At 49.5% G+C, this 19,803-nt stretch overlaps 1 protein-coding gene across 1 annotated transcript in view; it reads right to left on the bottom strand.

The window, feature by feature from the left end:
* The window catches only part of IQGAP3 (IQ motif containing GTPase activating protein 3), a 45,508-nt gene that overhangs the window by 10,510 nt on the left and 15,195 nt on the right, over window positions 1–19,803 (bottom strand). Inside the window, exons 13-27 of the mRNA XM_032154205.2 lie at window positions 18,559–18,716; window positions 16,316–16,437; window positions 16,048–16,211; window positions 14,608–14,698; window positions 12,948–13,115; window positions 12,715–12,854; window positions 12,440–12,610; window positions 8,782–8,865; window positions 8,549–8,620; window positions 8,378–8,447; window positions 5,090–5,298; window positions 3,913–4,065; window positions 3,446–3,609; window positions 2,881–3,105; window positions 1,271–1,411 (exon numbers count right to left, since the gene is read on the bottom strand). Of these exons, the coding sequence (XP_032010096.1) occupies window positions 1,271–1,411; window positions 2,881–3,105; window positions 3,446–3,609; window positions 3,913–4,065; window positions 5,090–5,298; window positions 8,378–8,447; window positions 8,549–8,620; window positions 8,782–8,865; window positions 12,440–12,610; window positions 12,715–12,854; window positions 12,948–13,115; window positions 14,608–14,698; window positions 16,048–16,211; window positions 16,316–16,437; window positions 18,559–18,716 (2,132 nt within the window). The remainder of the gene's footprint in view (window positions 1–1,270; window positions 1,412–2,880; window positions 3,106–3,445; window positions 3,610–3,912; window positions 4,066–5,089; window positions 5,299–8,377; window positions 8,448–8,548; window positions 8,621–8,781; window positions 8,866–12,439; window positions 12,611–12,714; window positions 12,855–12,947; window positions 13,116–14,607; window positions 14,699–16,047; window positions 16,212–16,315; window positions 16,438–18,558; window positions 18,717–19,803) is intronic.

The following is a 19,803-nucleotide window of genomic DNA, read 5'->3' as shown; positions in this document are numbered from 1 at the left end:
AAGTGAAATTATGTCTGCGAGAGTAACGTATAATGGTAGAGTACTATTCAAATGTGCTAGACTGTATTATCATTATTATTCCTATTATGGATGTGCCACCTACAAATGTAATTAAATTCATTTAAAAGCAATTTCCACTCCTAGGGTACCAGAGACAGAAGTTTACAGCTCATTGTATACTTTACTTTCTTAAGCCTAGAACAATCTTTTCTTACGCCTAATTGTAAACTCTTAATCTGGTTCTCCAGGTTTGGGGAGCAGGGTTATAAACTCTGTGGGTTCCCCCTTTCAACATCCTCATCTTGCCCTGGGCACTCCAGCCTGGGCAACGGAGTGAGACCCTGTCTCAAAAATAATAATAATAAAAAATAAAGAAAAACAAACAAAAAAAGAGTGAAAGCCTGTCATTTTCGACAACATAGATGAACCTAGAGGTTCGTGTTAAGTGACATAAGCCAAACACAGAAGGACAAATACTGCATGATCTCACTCATATGTGGAATCTAAAGAAGGTGATTTCACAGGAGTAGAGAGTAGAATGGTGGTTACCGGAGCCTGGGAAGGGTAGGAGAGTGGGTAAAGAGGATGGGGAGAGGTTGGTCAATGGGTACAAAGTTACAGTCAGGTAGAAAGAATAAGTTCTGGTGCTCTATTGCACAGAAGGTGACTATAGTTGATAATGTGTTGTATATCTCAAAATAGCTAGAAGGATTTTGAATGTTCTCACCACAAAGAAATAAATGTTTGAGGTAACAGATATGGTAATTACTCTGATTTGATCATTCATTGCACAATGTATACATGTATCAAAACACCACACTGTACCCTATGAATATGTACAATTATTATGTGTCAAAAAATAAATGTAGAAAACCAAATGTATTGACTAAATTTTAAGAAAAGAGAGAACTATAAAGTACTTTATGTGCTTAAAATATTTATTTTTGATATTGGGAACTGAAGAGTCCCATTTTCTCCTCATTTGCTGTTAGATAATAAAGTGTCCCTGAGATCATTTTAGGGTCCCTCCTCTGGTTCCACTGACATCCTACCAGGCCACACACAGACTTGCATGCCGTCTTTCAGCTCAGCCCTCTAGCAGGAGTTTCGAGCATTCCCCACATCTCTTCAGGAACCCCTCTGAGTACCCCTGGCTCCATCTCCCTCCCTGCCTTCCTCCCTGCAGGACTATCACCCTGCTCTGCTCCCCATGGTGGCCTGGCCCTCTTGAAATCCCATGCGTAGGCTGGGGTGGGGCTGTTGCACATACGGAATTTGGTCCACAGATGAGGTGATGGCTACAAGGAACTTATCAGTCATGGCGAGGAGGTTGCGTAGGGCGATGTCCAGTCGTCTCTGGACCTCGGGGTGGCTCAAGGCCTGCTCCAGGGTGACATCATATGGGAGATGGCTATGAGCAGAGAGAGACAAGGTGTAAGCAGGAGCCCCCTCCAATGGCCTCCTTCCCCAAGGCCCTATTCCTTAAACTCTTGTCTAACAACAAGATCTCATACAGATGTGCTAAGGACAGCTCAGCATGCTAAAGGAGAAAGGGCCAGAATGAGAGAAAGGACTGGAGAAATGCAGTTGGGAGGTAAAGAAGAGTTGGAGTATCTACAGGGAAGCTGGAAGAATGTAGGAAGGAACAGAGAACCTGGAATCTAGGGACCCTTCTAAGGAAACAGATGACAAGCAGGCGGCTGCGCTGCAAATAGTCTTTGGGAGTTTGGAATAATGAAGAGGCTGGGCCAGAGCCTTATAGTTCCCTCACCTAAAGCCTCCTGTGCCATCCAGAGCAGCCACCAGGATTGCCTGCTTGCCTCTGTGGCTAGGTTTCCCTAGCACTTAGGGACCTGAGTAATGACCCCAGGCTATAAGGGCAACCTATTTCTCGCACTATCTCATTTGCCTATTCATCTGTAAATAGAAATATTCTTCTATACTCCTATCAATAGGAGTCCATATCCTAACTCCCAGCAAATTTTTTTTTTTTTGCGGGGGGACAGAGTCTCACTCTGTTGCCTAGAGCTGGAGTGCAGTGGAGCGATCTCAGCTCACTGCAACCTCCGCCTCCCAGGTTCAAGTGATTCTCTTGCCTCAGCCTCCCGAGTAGCTGGGACTACCGGAGTGCGCCACAATACCCGGCTAATTTTTGTATTTTTTATTTTTTTTGAGACAGTCTCGCTCTGTCGCCCAGGCTGGAGTGCAGTGGCACAGTCTCGGCTCACTGCAAGCTCCGCCTCCTGGGTTCACGACATTCTCCTGCTTCAGCCTCCCGAGTAGCTAGGACTACAGGGGCCTGCCACCATGCTCGGCTAATTTTTTGTATTTTTAGTAGAGATGGGGTTTCACCATGTTAGCCAGGATGGTGTCGATCTCCTGACCTCGTGATCCGCCCGCCTCGGTATCCCAAAGTGCTGGGATTACAGGTGTGAGCCACCACGCCCGGCCTGTATTTTTAGTAGAGGGTTTCACCATGTTGGCCAGGCTGGTCTCAAAATCCTGACCTCAGGTGATCCGCCCACCTTGAGCCCCCCAAAGTGCTGGGATTACAGGTGTGAGCCACTGTGCCCGGCCCTACTACCAGCAAATTTGACACATCATTTGCAAGCACTGACATAGCAATTAAGCACATTTGCATATTCATCTGTACTCATTTTATGTTAAGCCCACCAGGTCTGGAGTCATTTACATCAGTTTCATGTTAATTATCAGAGGGGGTCTAAAAGACTACTTTATGCATGCCTACAAAGCTGGTGTCATATTTGCATAAATCAGCATGCCCATTTATATGCCACCTTCAAAGTACACCCAAGCTTCCCCAGTAGGGTCCAAGACACAGCTGATCAAAGAGAGCTCTCCCTCTGCCCATGTGCTCACCTGCGCTGCCCTGTCTGGGCCTCAGTCTGGTTGATCCAATTCTTATAGAGGTGGACAGGGTCTGTGTGGACACTGAGCACTTTGTCTTCTAGCACATCCTGGATAACCTTGCCCAGAATCTCCTGCAGGGCACTCTGTCCCCGCCCATTACGGTAGAATCTCACCACCAGCCTCACCACTGTTGGGTTGCCTGTCACCACGTCCTGGGGCTGCTCCACCTTTGACCTGTGGTTTAAGAGGTCACTGAAATCAGTCTTCTGCCTCTGTGTAGGACAAACCGTTGCTTTTCCTTTTTGAGATTTTGGCTCTCAAAGCCTGCCCTGGTGTCCCCGCTCTTAAGGAATGTCTTGATATCTCTCTCATCCTTTGTGTTAACATGTCAGCCCATATCCTCCCACTGTGCTGTCCCAGACGTTTTACGGTTTCTCCACAGGAGGCAGAGAAAAGAGGTCTTCTGATTCCATTTCTACCCTTAAGCCTCAACAAGCTGTCACCTTGTGAAGGAGCCAACAGGGGCATCTCTTAACCCATTCTCTCCCCATTCCTTTGTGTCTGGAGAGCCTACTTGATTTCCTCCTGGAGTGCTGTCTTGAACAGCTGGAGCAGGAGATAGGCCTCTCGGCGGCTGGAGGCATAGTTGTACAGGCTGAAAATCACTGCCTCCATGAACTTGGTGGTTTTGTTCTGTGGCATCTGAAAGATCAGCTTGGCCAGGTAGATGGGCTGAGTCTGCAAGCAAGAGGGGAGACAGGAATGGCTGACCATGCACTTCGAGGACCAGTGATAGGATAAGGAAAGGCTTTCCCCTGATGGAAATCTGGAATGGAGAAAGCACTACCACACTTTCTCCAGGTGCTAGTAACAGACAAACAGACAAACAGGGGAAGAGGTAGTCTCTTTTCCTGGGGATAAGGAATTAAGATTATGGGAAAGGACACCTTGCATGGTGCCAAAGGCACAGACAAGAAGGCCTTGAAGTCTCAGACCCTCAGGAGATGGGAGAGACTTCTCCTTGGAAAGTCCTCTGCTAACCTGGAGCAGGTAGAAGAGGTGTTGGTATGCTTCTAGTTTCTGCCGTTTCTCTTTGCTCAGCGACTTTAATCCCTTCTGCTTGTCCAGAACCATCATATCTGACAGCTGTTCCTTATTCCTCTTGGTCAGTTTCTTGCAGTGGGAGACCACTTCCTGCAGGGGTGGAGGAGCGGGTGATACAACTAGCCTAGGCCATCCCAGGGCACAGAACATATGGTCTAGAATCAGTGCCTTGAAGAGCCAGGGCTTTCTGCTGTTCAAGGAACAGGCATAAGCTGGGGGACAGAAGCAGTACTAGGGTGAGGAAGGGCCCCTCCTAGTGCCCTGAGACTCCATCTGGTTCCTCTCCTGTCATGGGAGTGAGTCCCCAAAGAGAACTGGGTTGCCAGGCTGAGGAATTGTGTCTATTTGGCTTTTGCTATCTCTTCTTTTTTTTTTTTTTTTGAGACAGAGTCTCGCTCTGTCGCTCAGGCTGGAGTGCAGTGGCGCAATCTCGGCTCACTGCAAGCTCCGCCTCCCGGGTTCACGCCATTCTCCTGCCTCAGCCTCTCCGAGTAGCTGGGACTACAGGCGCCCACCACCACGCCCGGCTAATTTTTTTTTTTTTGTATTTTTTTTAGTAGAGACGGGGTTTCACCGTGGTCTCGATCTCCTGACCTCGTGATCTGCCCGCCTCGGCCTCCCAAAGTGCTGGGATTACAAGCGTGAGCCACCGCGCCCGGCTGCTATCTCTTCTTATTAGACTGCTACACACATTTGAGGTGGAGCTATCACTATATCACTATTACCCTGTCACTGCATATTCGTATGGTAATTTATGATTTAAACAGCTTTCGTATCTATCTCTATATTTGGCCTGGAGAGGTGGACATTCTCATTATTCCCAGTTTGCTAATGAGAAAACAGACTTAGAAGTGAAATGAGCACTCACAGCCCCATCCCTGGGAATCAGCAGAGCCAGGCATTCTGATTCTAGGTCTCATGCTTTTTCTACTCTGTCATGGGTCCCCCAAAATTATTTATTAGAATGGCAGAGGGCCACTGGAACAAGGACCTGAGTCAGGTGATAAAATCCACACCATTTTGAAAAAAATTGATTACCAAGCAGAGAATGGTCAGCATCACATCTCCAGACGCACGCAGATCTGAGGAAGGGGAGGACTGGTGGGCCCCATACCTGCAGAGTGATCCGGTTCTTCACCAGCAGGCCTATCTTGATGTCCATGATGTTGAGGTCCTGCTCCAGCTGCTGATTGGATCGGATCTTCCTAACTACCTCTTCCTGGAGCTTCAGCAGCTCTGCCTCAGCCAAGAAGTCTCGCTGGCTTTGATTCAAGAGATGGGCAAATCTGCGTACCACACTGAGAGGAGGGTGGGGTGCATGCACTGGGAGGAAGGGAGGAGGCATCAGGATTAGCCATGCCTCATCAGAGGCCTCCTAGCCAGCCCCTGCCCCAGAGTCAGCCCACCCCAGTCCCCATTCCGCTTGGGATCAGCAGGTCCCCAACGCCAGTCCTCTTCTAACTGGTTCTGCTTGCACGTGGAGGGCAGTGGGTAGCCTCCTAGCCAGGCCTGTCCCTGAGCTCCCTGTCTTATAACTGGAGATGACATAATAGCTGCTCTTCCCATGCCTCTGATTCACCCCAGCCTGGGTCTATCCCAGGGACCTCTGACACCAAAGCCAGAGCCACAGCTCCTTCTGATTATCCTCCCAGACCTCCCTAGTCTACCCCAATTTACTACTCACTTCTGCTGGGCCAACCTGCTCCTCCTCCTCCTACCTGCCAGCCACCACTCAGCCCTGCTTGCTCCCACAGTGCTCCTCTGTCAGGAATGTCTGTACACACCGGGAAGGACAGGTAGACGGGATGGACAGTGGGCTTTATAATATAGGGGAGGTCAGAGCTAGCTGGTGATTCTCCTTGAATAACCTTTGGAATTGGTATTTGAGCAAAAAGAAAGAAGCCTCTGAGCTAATTTATTGGAAATAACAACAAAACAACTAATACATAGAATGTTTACTATAAGACAGAACCTGTTCTAAGTGCTTTACATACTTAAGACCACCTGTGAGGTCAGTACACTATAACTATCCTCTCTTACCGATGATAACTCTGAGACTCAGAGAAGGTAAGCAACTTGCCCTACGTTACAGTTAGTAATAAATGAAGGAGTCAGATTTGGAAGATGAATAAAACTAGTCCCTGTCCCTAAAGGCAGTCTAGTAGGGGAACTAGACAAATAAACCACAATTCACTGCAATGTAGTTAGCACTTTGAGAGGAGCAAGCATGGGGATCTTTGGGAAAACAAAAGTGGGTTGCCCAACCCCACCTGGGGAGTGAAGAAACACTGCAAGGAGGAGGTGAGACACCCCTGATGTCGGTGAAAAGGAGGTGGAGAGGGTGAATGTGGGGAGTGCTGGAAGTCCACTGTATCTGGAACACAGTGCAGAAGGTGTAGGTGGTGAGGGGCAGGTCAGTGAGGTTAGAGGTGTAGGGAAAGGCTGGATCACAGAGAGCCCCAAAGCTGTGGTTAGGAGGTTGGACTTTATCCTCAAGGCAACAGGGCATCATGATAAGTCTTAAGGAGGTGAGTGACATGATCACATGTACAGGTTTAATGGACTAATCTGGCTACAGTAGGGGAATAAATCTTTTTTTTTTTTTTTTTTTTTTGACAGAGTCTTGCTCTGTTGCCCAGGTTGGAATTCAGTGGCATGATCTCAGCTCCTTGCAACCTCTGCTTCCTGGGGTCAAGAGATTCTCCTGCCTCAGCCTCCCAAGTAGCTGGGATTATAGGTACCTGTCACCACGCCTGGCTAATTTTTGTATCGTTAGTAGAGACAGGGTTTCACCATGTTGGCCACGCTGGTCTTAAACTCCTGACCTCAGGTGATTCTCCTGCCTCAGCCTCCCAAAGTGCTGGGATTACGGGTGTGAGCCACTGTGCCTGGCCTGGGAACAAATCTTTGAGGAGTGAAGAAGGGTAGAGTCCAAGACAATTCATGGCATCTTGGATTCGATGAAATACAGCATATTAACTCCTCAGAACAACCCTACAAGATAGGTATTAGCATTATGTCCAGTTTATAAAGGAGATAAGTGGGCGAGAAGGAAGTTAATTGGCTGGGTGTGGTGGCTCACGACTGTAATCCCAGAACTTTGGGCAGCCAAGGCGAGTGGATCACTTGAGCCCAGGAGTTTGAGACCAGTCTGGGCAAAATGGGGAGACCCTCATCTCTAGAAAAAATCAAAAAGTTAGCTAGTTGTGGTGGTGTACGCCTCCAGTCCCAGCTACTCAGGAGGCTGAGGTGGGAGGATTGCTTGAGCCTGGAAGGTTGAGGCTGCAGTGAGCCATGATCGTGCCACTGCAGTCCAGCCAGGGTGACAGAGTAAGACTCTGTCCCAGATAAATAAATAAATAAATAAATAAATAAATAAATAAATAAATAATCAATTAAAAAAAAAAAGAAGTTAAGTAACTTGCCGAGGGCCACACAGCTAGTAAATGGTAGAGCTCTGAGTAAAGTTTGGGGGCCAGTGAAGTCAGGAGACAGTACTAGGGAAAAACAAATTCTTCCAGAAAAACCATAAACTGAAGAGAAGAAAAAGAAGATGAAGAATGGCCAGGACAATGGTATTAGTGTAACCACAGAGATAAAATAGAATGGGCTAGGCTGGGGAGAGGGAAGGAGAGAAAGAAGGAGGGAAGGAAGCAGATGGCCTGAGTGTGCATGGCCAGAGAAGGGACAGGCAAAGCCCCTGTGGGCAGGACAGGGGCGAAGAAGGACTGAGGAGGTGAAGGAGAGGATTCCTGAATAGGACATTTCACCAGAAGCCCAAGAGTGCAGCCTCAAGGTCAGGAAGGAAAGGGGCCTACTGCTACAGGAACCCAGGGGCTAGAGGTGAATGTAGAAATGGACTACTTGTCAATTTCACAAAAACGAAAGGGATGCCATTTGCTGGGCTTCTGAACTTGAAGAACAAGAGCCAGAAAGGACCTCTTTAAAGCTTTAAATGAGCACCCAACTAATGGGGAATATGGAGCAGGAAGATGGCACTCCCTTGGGTGCTTCTCACATTCCCCACACCACAGAATAGACTCTGTGTGCCTCACCAGGCCTTGTTTGTGCTGGGCCACAGAGGTCTGGAGAGGAGAAGATTGAATACTAAGAAAAGAAGCAAGATCCTTTTCTTTCTGCTTTGGTGGTAGCAACAGGTAGATAATCTAAGCCTGTTACAAAAAGAGTCTGGTTAGAAGAACTTTCACTGTGACAAGGCTATCTGTGATTGGGATGAGCAGGGGGGCTTTTGTTACAACCCCTGTTCCATGCTCCTGCACAGACAACTTGTGACTACCTCCCCCTTACCTGCTGTGCAGTCGCAGAAGGATGTCTAGACCTGCCTGGCTCTATGGGGTCCTCTCCCTCCCAGCAGCTGGGGAGGGTGGATCAGGCAGCTCACCTAATATCCTGTAGTCATCCTGGGCTTTCCTGGCTCGGAAAAACGCCTGGATCTTCACAATAGAGTTAACCTGCCACAAACACAGATGGGAAAAGGGTTGCTGACTGTCCTTGCTCTAGTCTCATGGGCAAAGGTTGGGTATGTGGGCAGGGGGAGCAAGGTGACACTCACGTTCTTCTGGAAGTAGTGCAGACGCCTCAGGTATTGCCTCCGAGCTGCGCACATCCGGGCCCAGGCCTGGATCTGGGAGAAGAAACACACTGCCTCAGCTCCAACTTGGGGCCCACCCTCAGTCTCACGCCAATTCAGCCAAATCTAGAGGTCAGGAGGAGGTGACAAGACTACAAGATTGTTCTCAGAGGGTCCTTCGAGAGAAAGGAGCCTGCCAAAACCACCGTACCTACCTTGATTATGGCATCCAGGTTTGCTTTAAAATACTGCAACCGCTCCAGGTAAATCTTCCGCTGCCTATGACCCCGCCAATGAGCCTGCACATCAGGAGAGAAAGGGAAGTAACTCAAGCAGGTCTCCTTTGGCCAGAGAGGCTTTTAAGAAAATCTTTGTCCTGGGCCCTCCAGGGAATAGAAGGGGGCGGTTCAATAGAGGGGGAAGGGGAAAGTGGCCCTATTCTCAAAGAACTTCCAACTTCATGGGGAAGACCAAATGGCTGCACATAGCCAACAATGCCCTCTGCCATACTCCCTGGTCCCAGAACAAACACCCACATACCCATACCCACACACCTCTAACCAACACCTCTTCACAGAAACTCAACTATAAGATACAGTCCTAAAAGATAATAAAGCATACACCTACTCACCAACTTCACCAAACTATGTACCATATCAGCCTAAAATATACTCATACACCCATATGCAGACCACCCACACCCTATCACACACTCCACCCTCCCTCATGTGCACAGAAAGTGGGCAGAGAGCAGTCTGGAAATGCATGCAGTTGTGTGGATGAGAAGTGTGTACAGACACAGAGCCGTGTGCTCACCATCTCTGCCCATGGCCACCTGGGCAGCAGGTCACTAATGCTCTCATAACTCACACTCTCTTTACAACACAATCCAGCTCCTGACCCTAGTTCTCAGCAAATCTTCCCACCAAGGTTCCCAGTAACTCAGCTGTCAGGCTGATGGCCTCTCCCCTAGCTGATCTGCTGCAAAGGACCCAACCGACATCTGCACAAATCATGCCTCCTTTGGTCTCTAAAATCTCAAGGCCCTCTTCCATTCCGGTCTCCTTCCTAGGAGACTTTTCCCTTTCTCTCCAAGCTTGTGTGGGATTAATTTTCCTAAAGTACCTCTTAGACTGTCCCAGCCTGTTTCCAGAAGTTCTCAACCATCTGACCCCACATTCCCTATTTGACTTGCCACTGGTCCCCATCTTCTTAAGGATCCTAGATGCATCAGACTTTTTACTTTCTTGTAAACATGCCTTATGGTTTTCTGTCCCTGAACCTTTTATACTCACCCTTGTTCCCAGCCCTATCTACCCACTGAAATACTTCCTGTCTTTTTTTTTTTTTTTGAGACAGGGTGTTGCTGTGTCACCCAGGTTGGAGTGCAGTGGTGCCGTCACAGCTCACTGTAGCCTCAACCTCCCAGGCTCAAGTGATCCTCCTGGCTCAGCCTCCTAAGTAGCTGGAATCACAGGCATGTGTCACCATGCCTGATTAACTTTTTATGTTTTGTAGAGATGGGGTCTTACTATATTGCTCAGGCCAGTCTTGAACTCCTTGGCTCAAGCAATCCTCCCACCTCAGCCTCCCAAAGTGCTGAGGTTACAGGCGTGAGCCACCATGCTTGGCCCTTCCTGTCTTTTAGGCCCCATGTCCAGCATCTCTCAGTGCACAGGCCCTGGGAGATACTCTACCACTGACATTGTCTCAGTTTGGTAAGACTTGGGAGCAACTCCTTTCATTCAGTTGCCCCCAGCCCTTCCTAAAGCCAGTTCTGCCAGCTTTCCCTCAAGGCTTACACGGCCCCTCTGTTGGGATAGGATGTAAAAGAGGATAGCTTGGTCCATGATGCCAGCTGTCCATGCTGGAGCCTAGAGGTAAGGAAGCCCCATTTCCATTCTGCCCTCAGGACTCTTTCCTTTCCTCCTCCAAGTACTGCCTGGAAAGTTGCTGTGGGAAAAGGCAGAGTGGTCTGCTCTCTGCTCTTACTCACTACCCAACCTCCACCAGGCTCCTTAAGGCCTCTGAACTGGTCAGAATTCAGGACCCTGGATGGGGTTCTGGCCAGGGTCAGAGCTTTCAGGAGATAAAGTCTCAGCACACCCAGGAAGCCTCATTTTGGATTTTCCTTTCCCCGGGCAAGAGGCTCCAGGCTCTGGGCTACCTCTCTCTTTCTCTGTCTCCCAGGACCCAGGCCACAGCCCACACAGCTCTGGTACTAGTGACAAATGTTCCCTCTGACTCCATCTTCTCTCCCACTGTTGGTGTGGTTAGTGTGAAATTCCAGACTGGGCTCAGGAGGGAGAAATCCCTATGATTCAGACCACGAAATACAGATCACTAAAGTTCTGTACTGAGTTCTGGGACCAATGCCCTGAAAACAAAATCTCATAATGGCTCCCATCAATGGAGCACTTACCACGCTAAGTGCTACATGTAATTTTCCTACTGAGTCCTCCTAATCAACATATGAGGTGAGTACCATCATTATGAATGAGGAAACTGAGTGCTAGAGAGGGCATAAGTAAGGTGCCCAATGTCATATGACCCAGAAGTGGTAGGACCAGGAGGCAAACTCTAGCTTCTGACCCCAAAGCCTGAGCTCTCAATTACCCCCCAACACCCTCAGTCATAATCAAGGGCCATTTGCCAGTCCCGGTCTGCACATCTGTCTCCCTTGGAGTCCTCTGTGTCCCTTGGAGTCTTTGTGTCTCTCCTATCACAATGTCTAACATCAAGTGTACTCCAATTTCTGTGAGGGGAGAGATGTGATTACTCACCCGTGGACCTTGCACCCATCTCGCACCCGTGCTCTTGGCATTCAAAGAAGTTTGTGAAAGCATGTTTACATTGCCAGCACCTCCACGAGGCCCTCCAGATCACATCTGCCTGGGAAGGTATCTGCTCAATTGCCATCATTCCTGGCTTGCACAGTGCCTCTGGCTATCTTCCCTACCAGCCTCATGTCTCAATTACTTATAAGTCAGTCTCAGAGGCCACACTGGACCATCCACGGGTTGGAAGAATAAAAATGGGAAGGGCTGGTAGGAGAGAAAAGGTAGAAGGCTATTCTCTTCCTAAAGGATATTCCACCCCTTTTCTGTTTAACCACCACCACCCCTTCGAGCCCTCCTAGTGTCTAAGCCTTGACGTCTTACTAAATACACACACACACACAGACACATACACACACAGACACACGCACACACACACACACACAGACACACACACACATTTTTAGAGATAGGGTCTCACTCTGTCGCCCAGGCTGGAGTGCAGTGGTGGCATTATAGCTCATTTCAGCCAGTACACTGCCCTCTAGCCTAGGTGACAGAGTGAGACCCTGTCATGTAATCCTCCCACCTCAGCCTTCTGAGTGGCTGGAATCACAGGCATGAGCCATTGCGCCCAGCTAAATCTTATTTCACTCTTCCCTTGGGGAAGCTAAGAAGCAGCTCTCACTCTCTGGATAGTGATGATGATGATATAAATAGCATGGTAACTTCTACCATGTTCTTACCTACCTCCCAGGCACAATTTATAAACACTTGAGATATTACCTAACTTAATCCTCATAACAACTCTATAAGGTAGGTGCTATCGTTATCCCCATTTTTCAGATGAAAAGACTGAGGGACCAGTGAGGAAACTGATGGACAGAGGGTAAATAATTTGCCAGGGTCACACAGCTAAGAGGTGGTAGAGCTGGGATTCAAACATACATGGTCTGGCTCCAGAACCTATGCTTTTAACCACTGCTATTCAGAGGCCGAAACATCATTCCTATGTCAGTAAAAAGGAAGCAGGGTGGATACCCTGGAGCCCAGATAAGCCCAGACCCTGAAGACTGAGAAAGCCAGAGCCTGCCACCTGGATCTTGATGACTGCTGGGAGCCAGGTCCTCAGAAAGTGGGAATACTCAGCAAACTTCTGCCGAACTAGGAAGCCACGGAGGCGGGCCTGGAGCTGGATGACAAAGCTGACGTTGGCTTTCCAGAGCTGTTGGCGGTCATAGGCAGCAGTGACCTTGGTGACAGCTAACTGTGGAGGCAGGAGAGAGACGCTGTGGTCTTTTGGGGAGTGGGAGCCTCTTCTTCAGGACATTCCTATCCAAGATCCCCTACCCTTGCAGGGTCTCTGCCAACCTGGATCTCCTCCCGGGTCAGGTGAGAAGTGTTGAGGGGGCAGCCAGGAGGTTGCTCCCAGATCCCCTGGAAGGTATGCAGATGGAAGTAGTAGGCAGTGCCATCCTTCATGTCATGTTGAACCCAGAAAGCTGTGTCTGCTAAGCAGAAACCAAGCAAGTAGAGAAGGTTCAGAGCAGGCAAGGGGTGGCTGGGACAGGCAGCGAAGAGGAGGGTCAGGTTGGGGCCATTACCTGGATGCTGTTTCTTTGCCATGACACTTTCCAGGGCTCGCTGGTATCCATTGGCACAGTCGGGAACTACCCCTCGAAGGGCCACTGCAGGGTTCCTCAACACCCGCTCAGTCTGGGCTGCCTTGCCCTCCTTGATGGCTTGATTGATGGCAGCCACACCAAGAGCCACTGACAGGGGCATCAGGAGAGAGCAGTCAATCCTTCCCCCGAGTCCCTCCCATGGGCCTTGGCCTGTCCACTAGGGACAGATTCCATGAAAAAGGACACAAAATCACCCTTCTGAAGGAGTAGACGGGAACATCCCAGGATGGACAGAGACACATACATGAAAAGCAGCAGCATGCAACTGTGCTTGGAGGGAAAGGCAGCAGCAGTCAAGGAAGCACTCCTGAGGGAGGCAGCATGGGGCTAGGCTGAGTTGGGGCTTGATAAAAGGAAAATCAGCTTGAACAGAAGCATAAAGGCCCAGAGCAGTGGCTCCTGCCTGTAATCCCAACACTTTGGGAGGCTGAGGCAGGCAGATCACTTGAGCCCAGGAGTTTGAGACTAGCCTGGCCAACATGGCAAAACCCATCTCTATAAAAAAATATAAAAATTGGCCAGGCACTGTGGCTCACGCCTGTAATCCCAGCACTTTGGGAGGCCGAGGTGGGCAGATCACCTGAGGTCAGGAGTTCGAGACCAGCCTGGCCAATATGGTGAAACTCTGTGCCTAATAATAATACAAAAATTAGCCAGCTGTGGTGGTGGGCGCCTATAATACCAACTACTTGGGAGGCTGAGGCCCGAGAATCGCTTGAACCTGGGAAGTAGAGGTTGCAGTGAGCCAAGATTGTACCACTGCACTCCAGCCTTGGTGACAGAGAGACACTCTGTCTCAAAAAAGAAAAAAAAAATTGGCCAGGTATGGTAGGGCATGCCTGTGCTCCCAGCTACTCAGGAGTCTGAGGTGGGAGGATTGCTTCAGAGGGTGCAGTGAATGGAGATCACAATACACTGCCCTCTAGCCTGGGTGACAGAGTGAGACCCTGTCTCAAAAAAGAAGCATAAAGGCAGGATATGGGCAGAGGACCCTGGGACAGTTTCTTAGGAGAAGAGAGCCTAAGAGGTGGGAATGGCTGCTGTAGCATCTGCCTTCCAGTCACTAGCAGACAGACAGATGGACAGAGAGACCCCAGCCACTGAGAACTAACACTACCAGCACCACACAACAGCACACCCCTGTCTATTTGCACTGAGTCTGCCTGTTTTCCTCAAACTACTGCCAATTCTTCTTCTCTCACACCAAGTCTAAACATTTTCTAGCCAGAGCTGATTGACTGTTGGAACCCAAACTCAAGCTACCAGCAGAAATGGGATTTCTGACTACCGCGTGATCTCACATGCCCACATTACAGGGAAAGTGTCCACAGGAAGGCATAGAGGGAGGCAGCGGGTGAACTATGGATTCTCACCTCCTGAGAATTTCCTGCCCCGTTGACTGCCAGGAAATCCATCCTGCAGTCTGAATAGCAGCCCTCCTGCTCTGACTCTGGCCTGCCTCCCCACAGAGGTTGAAGGGAGAGGGAGGTGACCAGGGAGGCTGCCTGATTATCTGGGCTGCTGCTGAGCCCACATCACCATCCCTTCCCTCCCAGGGTCCCCCACCCAGTCCATTTACTTCTCTGAGCTGTATCAGTGTCCTTGTTGGCTCTGACCACTCCCTGGCGGATCTCTTCAAGCCACAGCACAGCTCCAGGATCCCCTGTCACCTGGCAGATTGAGGGAGAAAAAAAAGATGAGACCCCAAGCTAGTCTCTCTAGGTTCCCAGGCCAAGATGCCCAAGGGAACCAAACTGCAGGCAGGCATTGGGAGCCACAGGGACAGCGATCTCCACTCAGCTCTCTGCCCTGTGTGTGGGCATGTGTTGCATGTGGTTCCCTGGGATGTGGCCAGGCTCAGGAGGCTCTCTTTTCTTACTGGGCTTTCAGGTCTACTTGGCTTGGCCACAGCACCTCCAGAACCACAGAGGCTCTGCATAGCTCCTCAAACCCTCAGCATCCACCACCTTCTCAACAGCTCAATTCCCTGCTCTTGTGCCTCAACCATGTCAAGGGATAGCCCACACTGGAGGCTCCAACTACCTGCCCCCACACCCCACTCCCCATGCCTCATTGCCCACCTTCTCAGGCCAATCCTGACCCTGACCTTTACCTTCTCTTTCCTTTTCTTGCTCCACACTCCTCTACCTGACAAGGTAGTGGGAAGATTACATGAGCCCACAGGTCAAGTAAGCCCATGCCTGCCACACTGTCAGACTGATAAAGGCTTGAACTCTTCCTTGCCTCACAAAACCCCAGATTCTACTCCTTCCCAACTCTCCTCATTAATAATAGACTTTGTAAACTAACATTTTATTGAGTACTGACTATGTGCCAGGCAGTATTCTAAAGCACTTTCTTATGCATTAATACTCGTAAAGCACATAAAACGATGCTTGGCACAGAGTGAGGACTCAATAGATGTTAGCTAGTACTACTGTCATATTATCTCACTTACACCCCATAACTATGAGATACGCTCTTTACTGTCACAAGCTTCTAGGTGATGAAACAGACGTACAGAGAGGTTAAGTAACACGTGCAGGGTCAAGCTTCCAGGACGCAGGCTCCAGTAGTCTGGCCCAGGAGCCTGAGCTCTCAACCACTCTCTACTGCAATATACTCAAGGCATTTCAGGTTCAGAACCCTGCCCTATTTGTCAATTCAGTTGATTTTCACCCTCATTCTGGGAGCTGGGTAGGACCAGGGTAGGCAGTACTTTACAGATGAGTAAATAGAGCTCAGAGATATCAAGGGATTTGCTCAGGGTCACATGGTCACTAAGGGTCAGAGTGGGAAAATCAGCCTGGTTCTCTGGTTCCCAGGCCTGTGCTCTTCCCATGGACTGTCCACTGCCCTGGCAATGGGGCCATCCTTTACCAGATTGGAACGCTCCCCTCACCCCCACCCAGAAGCCATTGTGTCCATCAGAATAGAGCTCTGCCAGACTGGGTACAGTGCAACCCACAGAGAATGTTCTTCCTGCTCTGATGACCAACCCAGCCAGCCCTAACTTCACCTGGGCCTTCTGCCTTTTGGCTGCCACAAGGAGGAGATGGTACCGAGGGGCAACAGGGAGGCTGACATCATCTAGGCCAGCTGCAGGAAGCAGTAGGGCAGACAGAGTCTTCTCAGGGCTGCCTTTGTCCAGAGCCTCATTAATGAGGCTGACTGCGAGGACCCCTAAGAAAGAGAGATCTAGGTGGGTGGGGGGCCCCTAGACTTATGGCTAAGGGACAGGACTGCCTAAGTTGGGCCATCTCCACCCAGCTCCAAACTATACTTACGGTCGGTCTCTTCCTGGGCCTGTGCATTGACCTGGCTCACAGTGGCCTGCAGGTCATTCCAGCTCAGGAAGTCCTCACCCGTCCCACGCTCCTGTCGCAATTTCAGCAGGGCATCGAAGTAACTGGCAGTGGGGTGAAGGGCAGAGAGGTGAGTAGCATGTGAATTATCAGCCAGAAGTCAGGGGAAACAGTTGAACGATTTTCCTCACTTGACCTCCAGGACACCACACTCTTTTAGTTCTCTTCTTGCCTCACAGGCTGTTCTTTCTGAGACACCTCTGCTGGTTCCTCCCTGACATCTAAACATGGGAGCATCCCAATCTTCAGTCTTCAGACCTCTTCTCTCTCCATACTTACATTGTAGGTGATCTCACCCAATCTCATGACTTTAACACCATATGCTCCCGAAAGCACACCTCCAGCCCATTCATTTATCCCAGCCAGCTCCTTGTGATTTCCAAGTAAATGTCTAACAAGCACCTCAAACCCAACAGCTCACATCTGAACTGATTCCCCTGCTTAACCTGTGTGTCCCACTCTCTCTCCCATCTTGCTCCAAATCTTGGAGTCATACCTAATTCTGTTCTCTCTTCTACCCCATATCTATTATATGACCAAATCCTGTCAGTTTGCTTTCAAAATGTATCAAAAATCTGACTCCTTTTCCCCATCTCCACTACCGCCCAAGGCCAAGCCCCCATCGTCTCTTGCCTGGATTACTCCAATAGCTGTCTAACAGGTCTCCCTGCTTTCCCCTTGTACTCCTGCAGTCAATTCTCAGCACGGCAGCCAGAAAGATCCTATTAAGTAGATCAGATCGCTGGGCGCGGTGGCTCACGCCTGTAATTCCAACACTTTGGGAGGCCAAGATGGGAGGATAGTTTGAGCCCAGGAGTTCAAGACCAGCCTGGGCAACGTAGAGAGATCCTATCTCTACAAAAAATTAAAAAATTAGCCAGGCATGGTGGCATGTGCCTGTAGTCCTAGCTACTTGGGATGCTAAGTTGGGAGGATCACTTGAGCCCAGGAGTTCAGGGATGCAGTGAGCCGTGATTGCACCCCACACTCCAGCCTGGGTGACAGAGCAAGGCCCTGAGCTATGATTGCATCACTGCACTCCAGCCTGGGTGACAGAGCAAGACCCTGAGCTGTGATTGCACCACTGCACTCCAGCCTGGGTAACAGAGCAAGACCCTGTCTCTAAAAATAAAAAAACGAAGTAGGTCAGATCAACTCCCTCCTGGCTCAAAACCCTCCCATGGCTTCCTTCCTCACTCAGAGTAAAATCCAGAGTCCTACATGGTCTGGCCTCGGCTACTTGGTCTTCATCTCCCACTCCTCTTTCTTCCTTACTTCACTCCACCACACTGGCTTCCTGGTGTTCTTTGAACACACCATGCACATTGCTTTCTCAAGGCCTCTGCCCCAGATAGCCTCATGGCAATCATTTATGCCCTTTAGGTCTCTTTCAAAATGACCTCCTCAGCAAAGAGGTCTACATTATGTAAAACAGAAAAACTGTCCCTACTATGTCTCTACCCGTTACCCACTTTGCCCTATTTTATTTTTCTCTACGCCTCTTTTTCTTTTCTTTCTTTTTTTTTTTTTTGAGACAGACTTTCACTCTTGTTGCCCAGGCTGGAGTGCAATGGCATGATCTTGGCTCAACACAACCTCCACCTCCCGGGTTCAAGTCATTCTCCTGCCTCAGCTTCCAGAGTAGCTGGGATTACAGGCATGCGCCACTACGCCCGGCTAATTTTGTATTTTTAGTGGAGATGGGGTTTCTCCTTGTTGGTCAGGCTGGTCTCAAACTCCCGACGTCAAGTGATCCTCCCGCCTCGGCCTCCCAAAGTGCTGGGATTACAGGCATGAGCCACTGCGCCCAGCCATCTCATCTTCTTTTCTAATCATCTGTCTCCCTTTACTAGCATGTAAGTTTGACAAGAGCAGAGTGTTTTGTTCACTGCTGTTTCCCAGCACCTAGAGTAATATCTGGCACATGGGTCAGTACTCAAACATCTGCTAGGAAAGAATGAATCAATGAAGAAAAGAGGAATGACTGTGACCCCATCCACTCCCAGGAAGAAACACAGGCCAAGGAACTATGAACAGATCCAGAGGGTGGGCCTGGGCCCAAGAATGGGACATCATGCACAAGGCAAATCTCCAACAGAAGAGTGCTGAGTCTTGGCTGCATTCCCCCATCCCTCACTCCCAATGTGTGGCTAAGCCTTTCTCACCGCTGGGCATTTTCTCCTTCCACCTCAGCCAGGCCTGTGGCAGGGTTCACCAGGCTGCTCCAGAAGCCACTGGCATCCCGGGCCTCCAGGGCCCGGTTAATCAGGACCACAGCTGAGAGCATCTCCACAGCCACGAAGAGCTCCTCCTGGCCAAGCTCCTACAATGGGTGGGAGGGCCAATTCCCAAGTGGGCAGGTGAAGGGTCTAAAGGCCTATTCACCATCCTGCCCCCAAGGTTCTTGAATATCCCAGAGTCTGTATCCCAAAACCCCAGTGGCCTGATTCACTCACTAATAATCATCATACAAAACACTTGAGAATACTTACTATGTGCTCAATTATAAGTACTTCACACACATTATCATTTAATTTTCATAATAAGCCGACAATAGAAACATAGTACCATTAATATCCCCATTTCACGGATGAGCCCACGACCAATAATGTAAGTCAAAACTGGCTGTCTGATTTCAAAGCCCACACTTAACAAGTAAGCTCTACCAGCTCCCATTGGTCCCTACTGCATATCAAGAACTGTATTAGCCGGGTGCAGTGGCTCACACCTGTAATCCTAGCACTTTGGAGGCCAAGGTGGGCAGATCGCTTGAGCTCAGGAGTTTGAGACCAGCCTGGCCAACATGGCAAAATCCTGTCTCTACTAAAAATACAAAAATTAGCTGAGCATGGTGGCGCGTACCTGTCGTCCCAGCTACTCGGGAGACTGAGGCAGGAGGATCGCTTAAACCCAGGAGGTGGAGGTTGCAATGAGCCAAGATCACGCCACTGCACTCTAGCCTGGGTGACAGAGCCAGACCTTGTCTTAAAATAAAAAAAAAAAAAATTGAACTGCACTAGGCCCTGGGTATACAGAGATGAAAATGGAGTGGTCGCCTCCACACTGCACTGTACCGCACACCCAAGAAGTCACCAGCCCCATTTCCCTGCCCTGTCCTTCTTCTGCTTTTCAAACATCTGCTTATGCTGTGCCCTCTGTCTAGAGCACCCTTTCTATTTTCTTCTCTTTTTTTTTTGAGATAGAGTCTCATTCTGTGGCCCAGGCTGGAGTGCAGTGGCACAATCTTGGCTCTCCTGGGTTCAAGTGATCTCTGAGCCTCAGCCTCTGGAGTAGCTGGGATTTCAGGCATGTGCCACCACCACACCTGGCTAATTTTTGTATTTTCAGTAGAGATGGGTTTCACCATGTTGGCCAGGCTGGTCTCAAACTCCTGGCCTCAAGTGATCTGC

This window comes from Hylobates moloch, unplaced genomic scaffold (assembly GCF_009828535.3).
Source record: "Hylobates moloch isolate HMO894 unplaced genomic scaffold, HMol_V3 SCAFFOLD_5, whole genome shotgun sequence".
Classification (NCBI taxonomy): Eukaryota; Metazoa; Chordata; class Mammalia; order Primates; family Hylobatidae; genus Hylobates; species Hylobates moloch.
The sequence above is the reverse complement of the archived record's forward strand: the minus strand, read 5'-3'. Positions and strand labels throughout refer to the sequence as shown.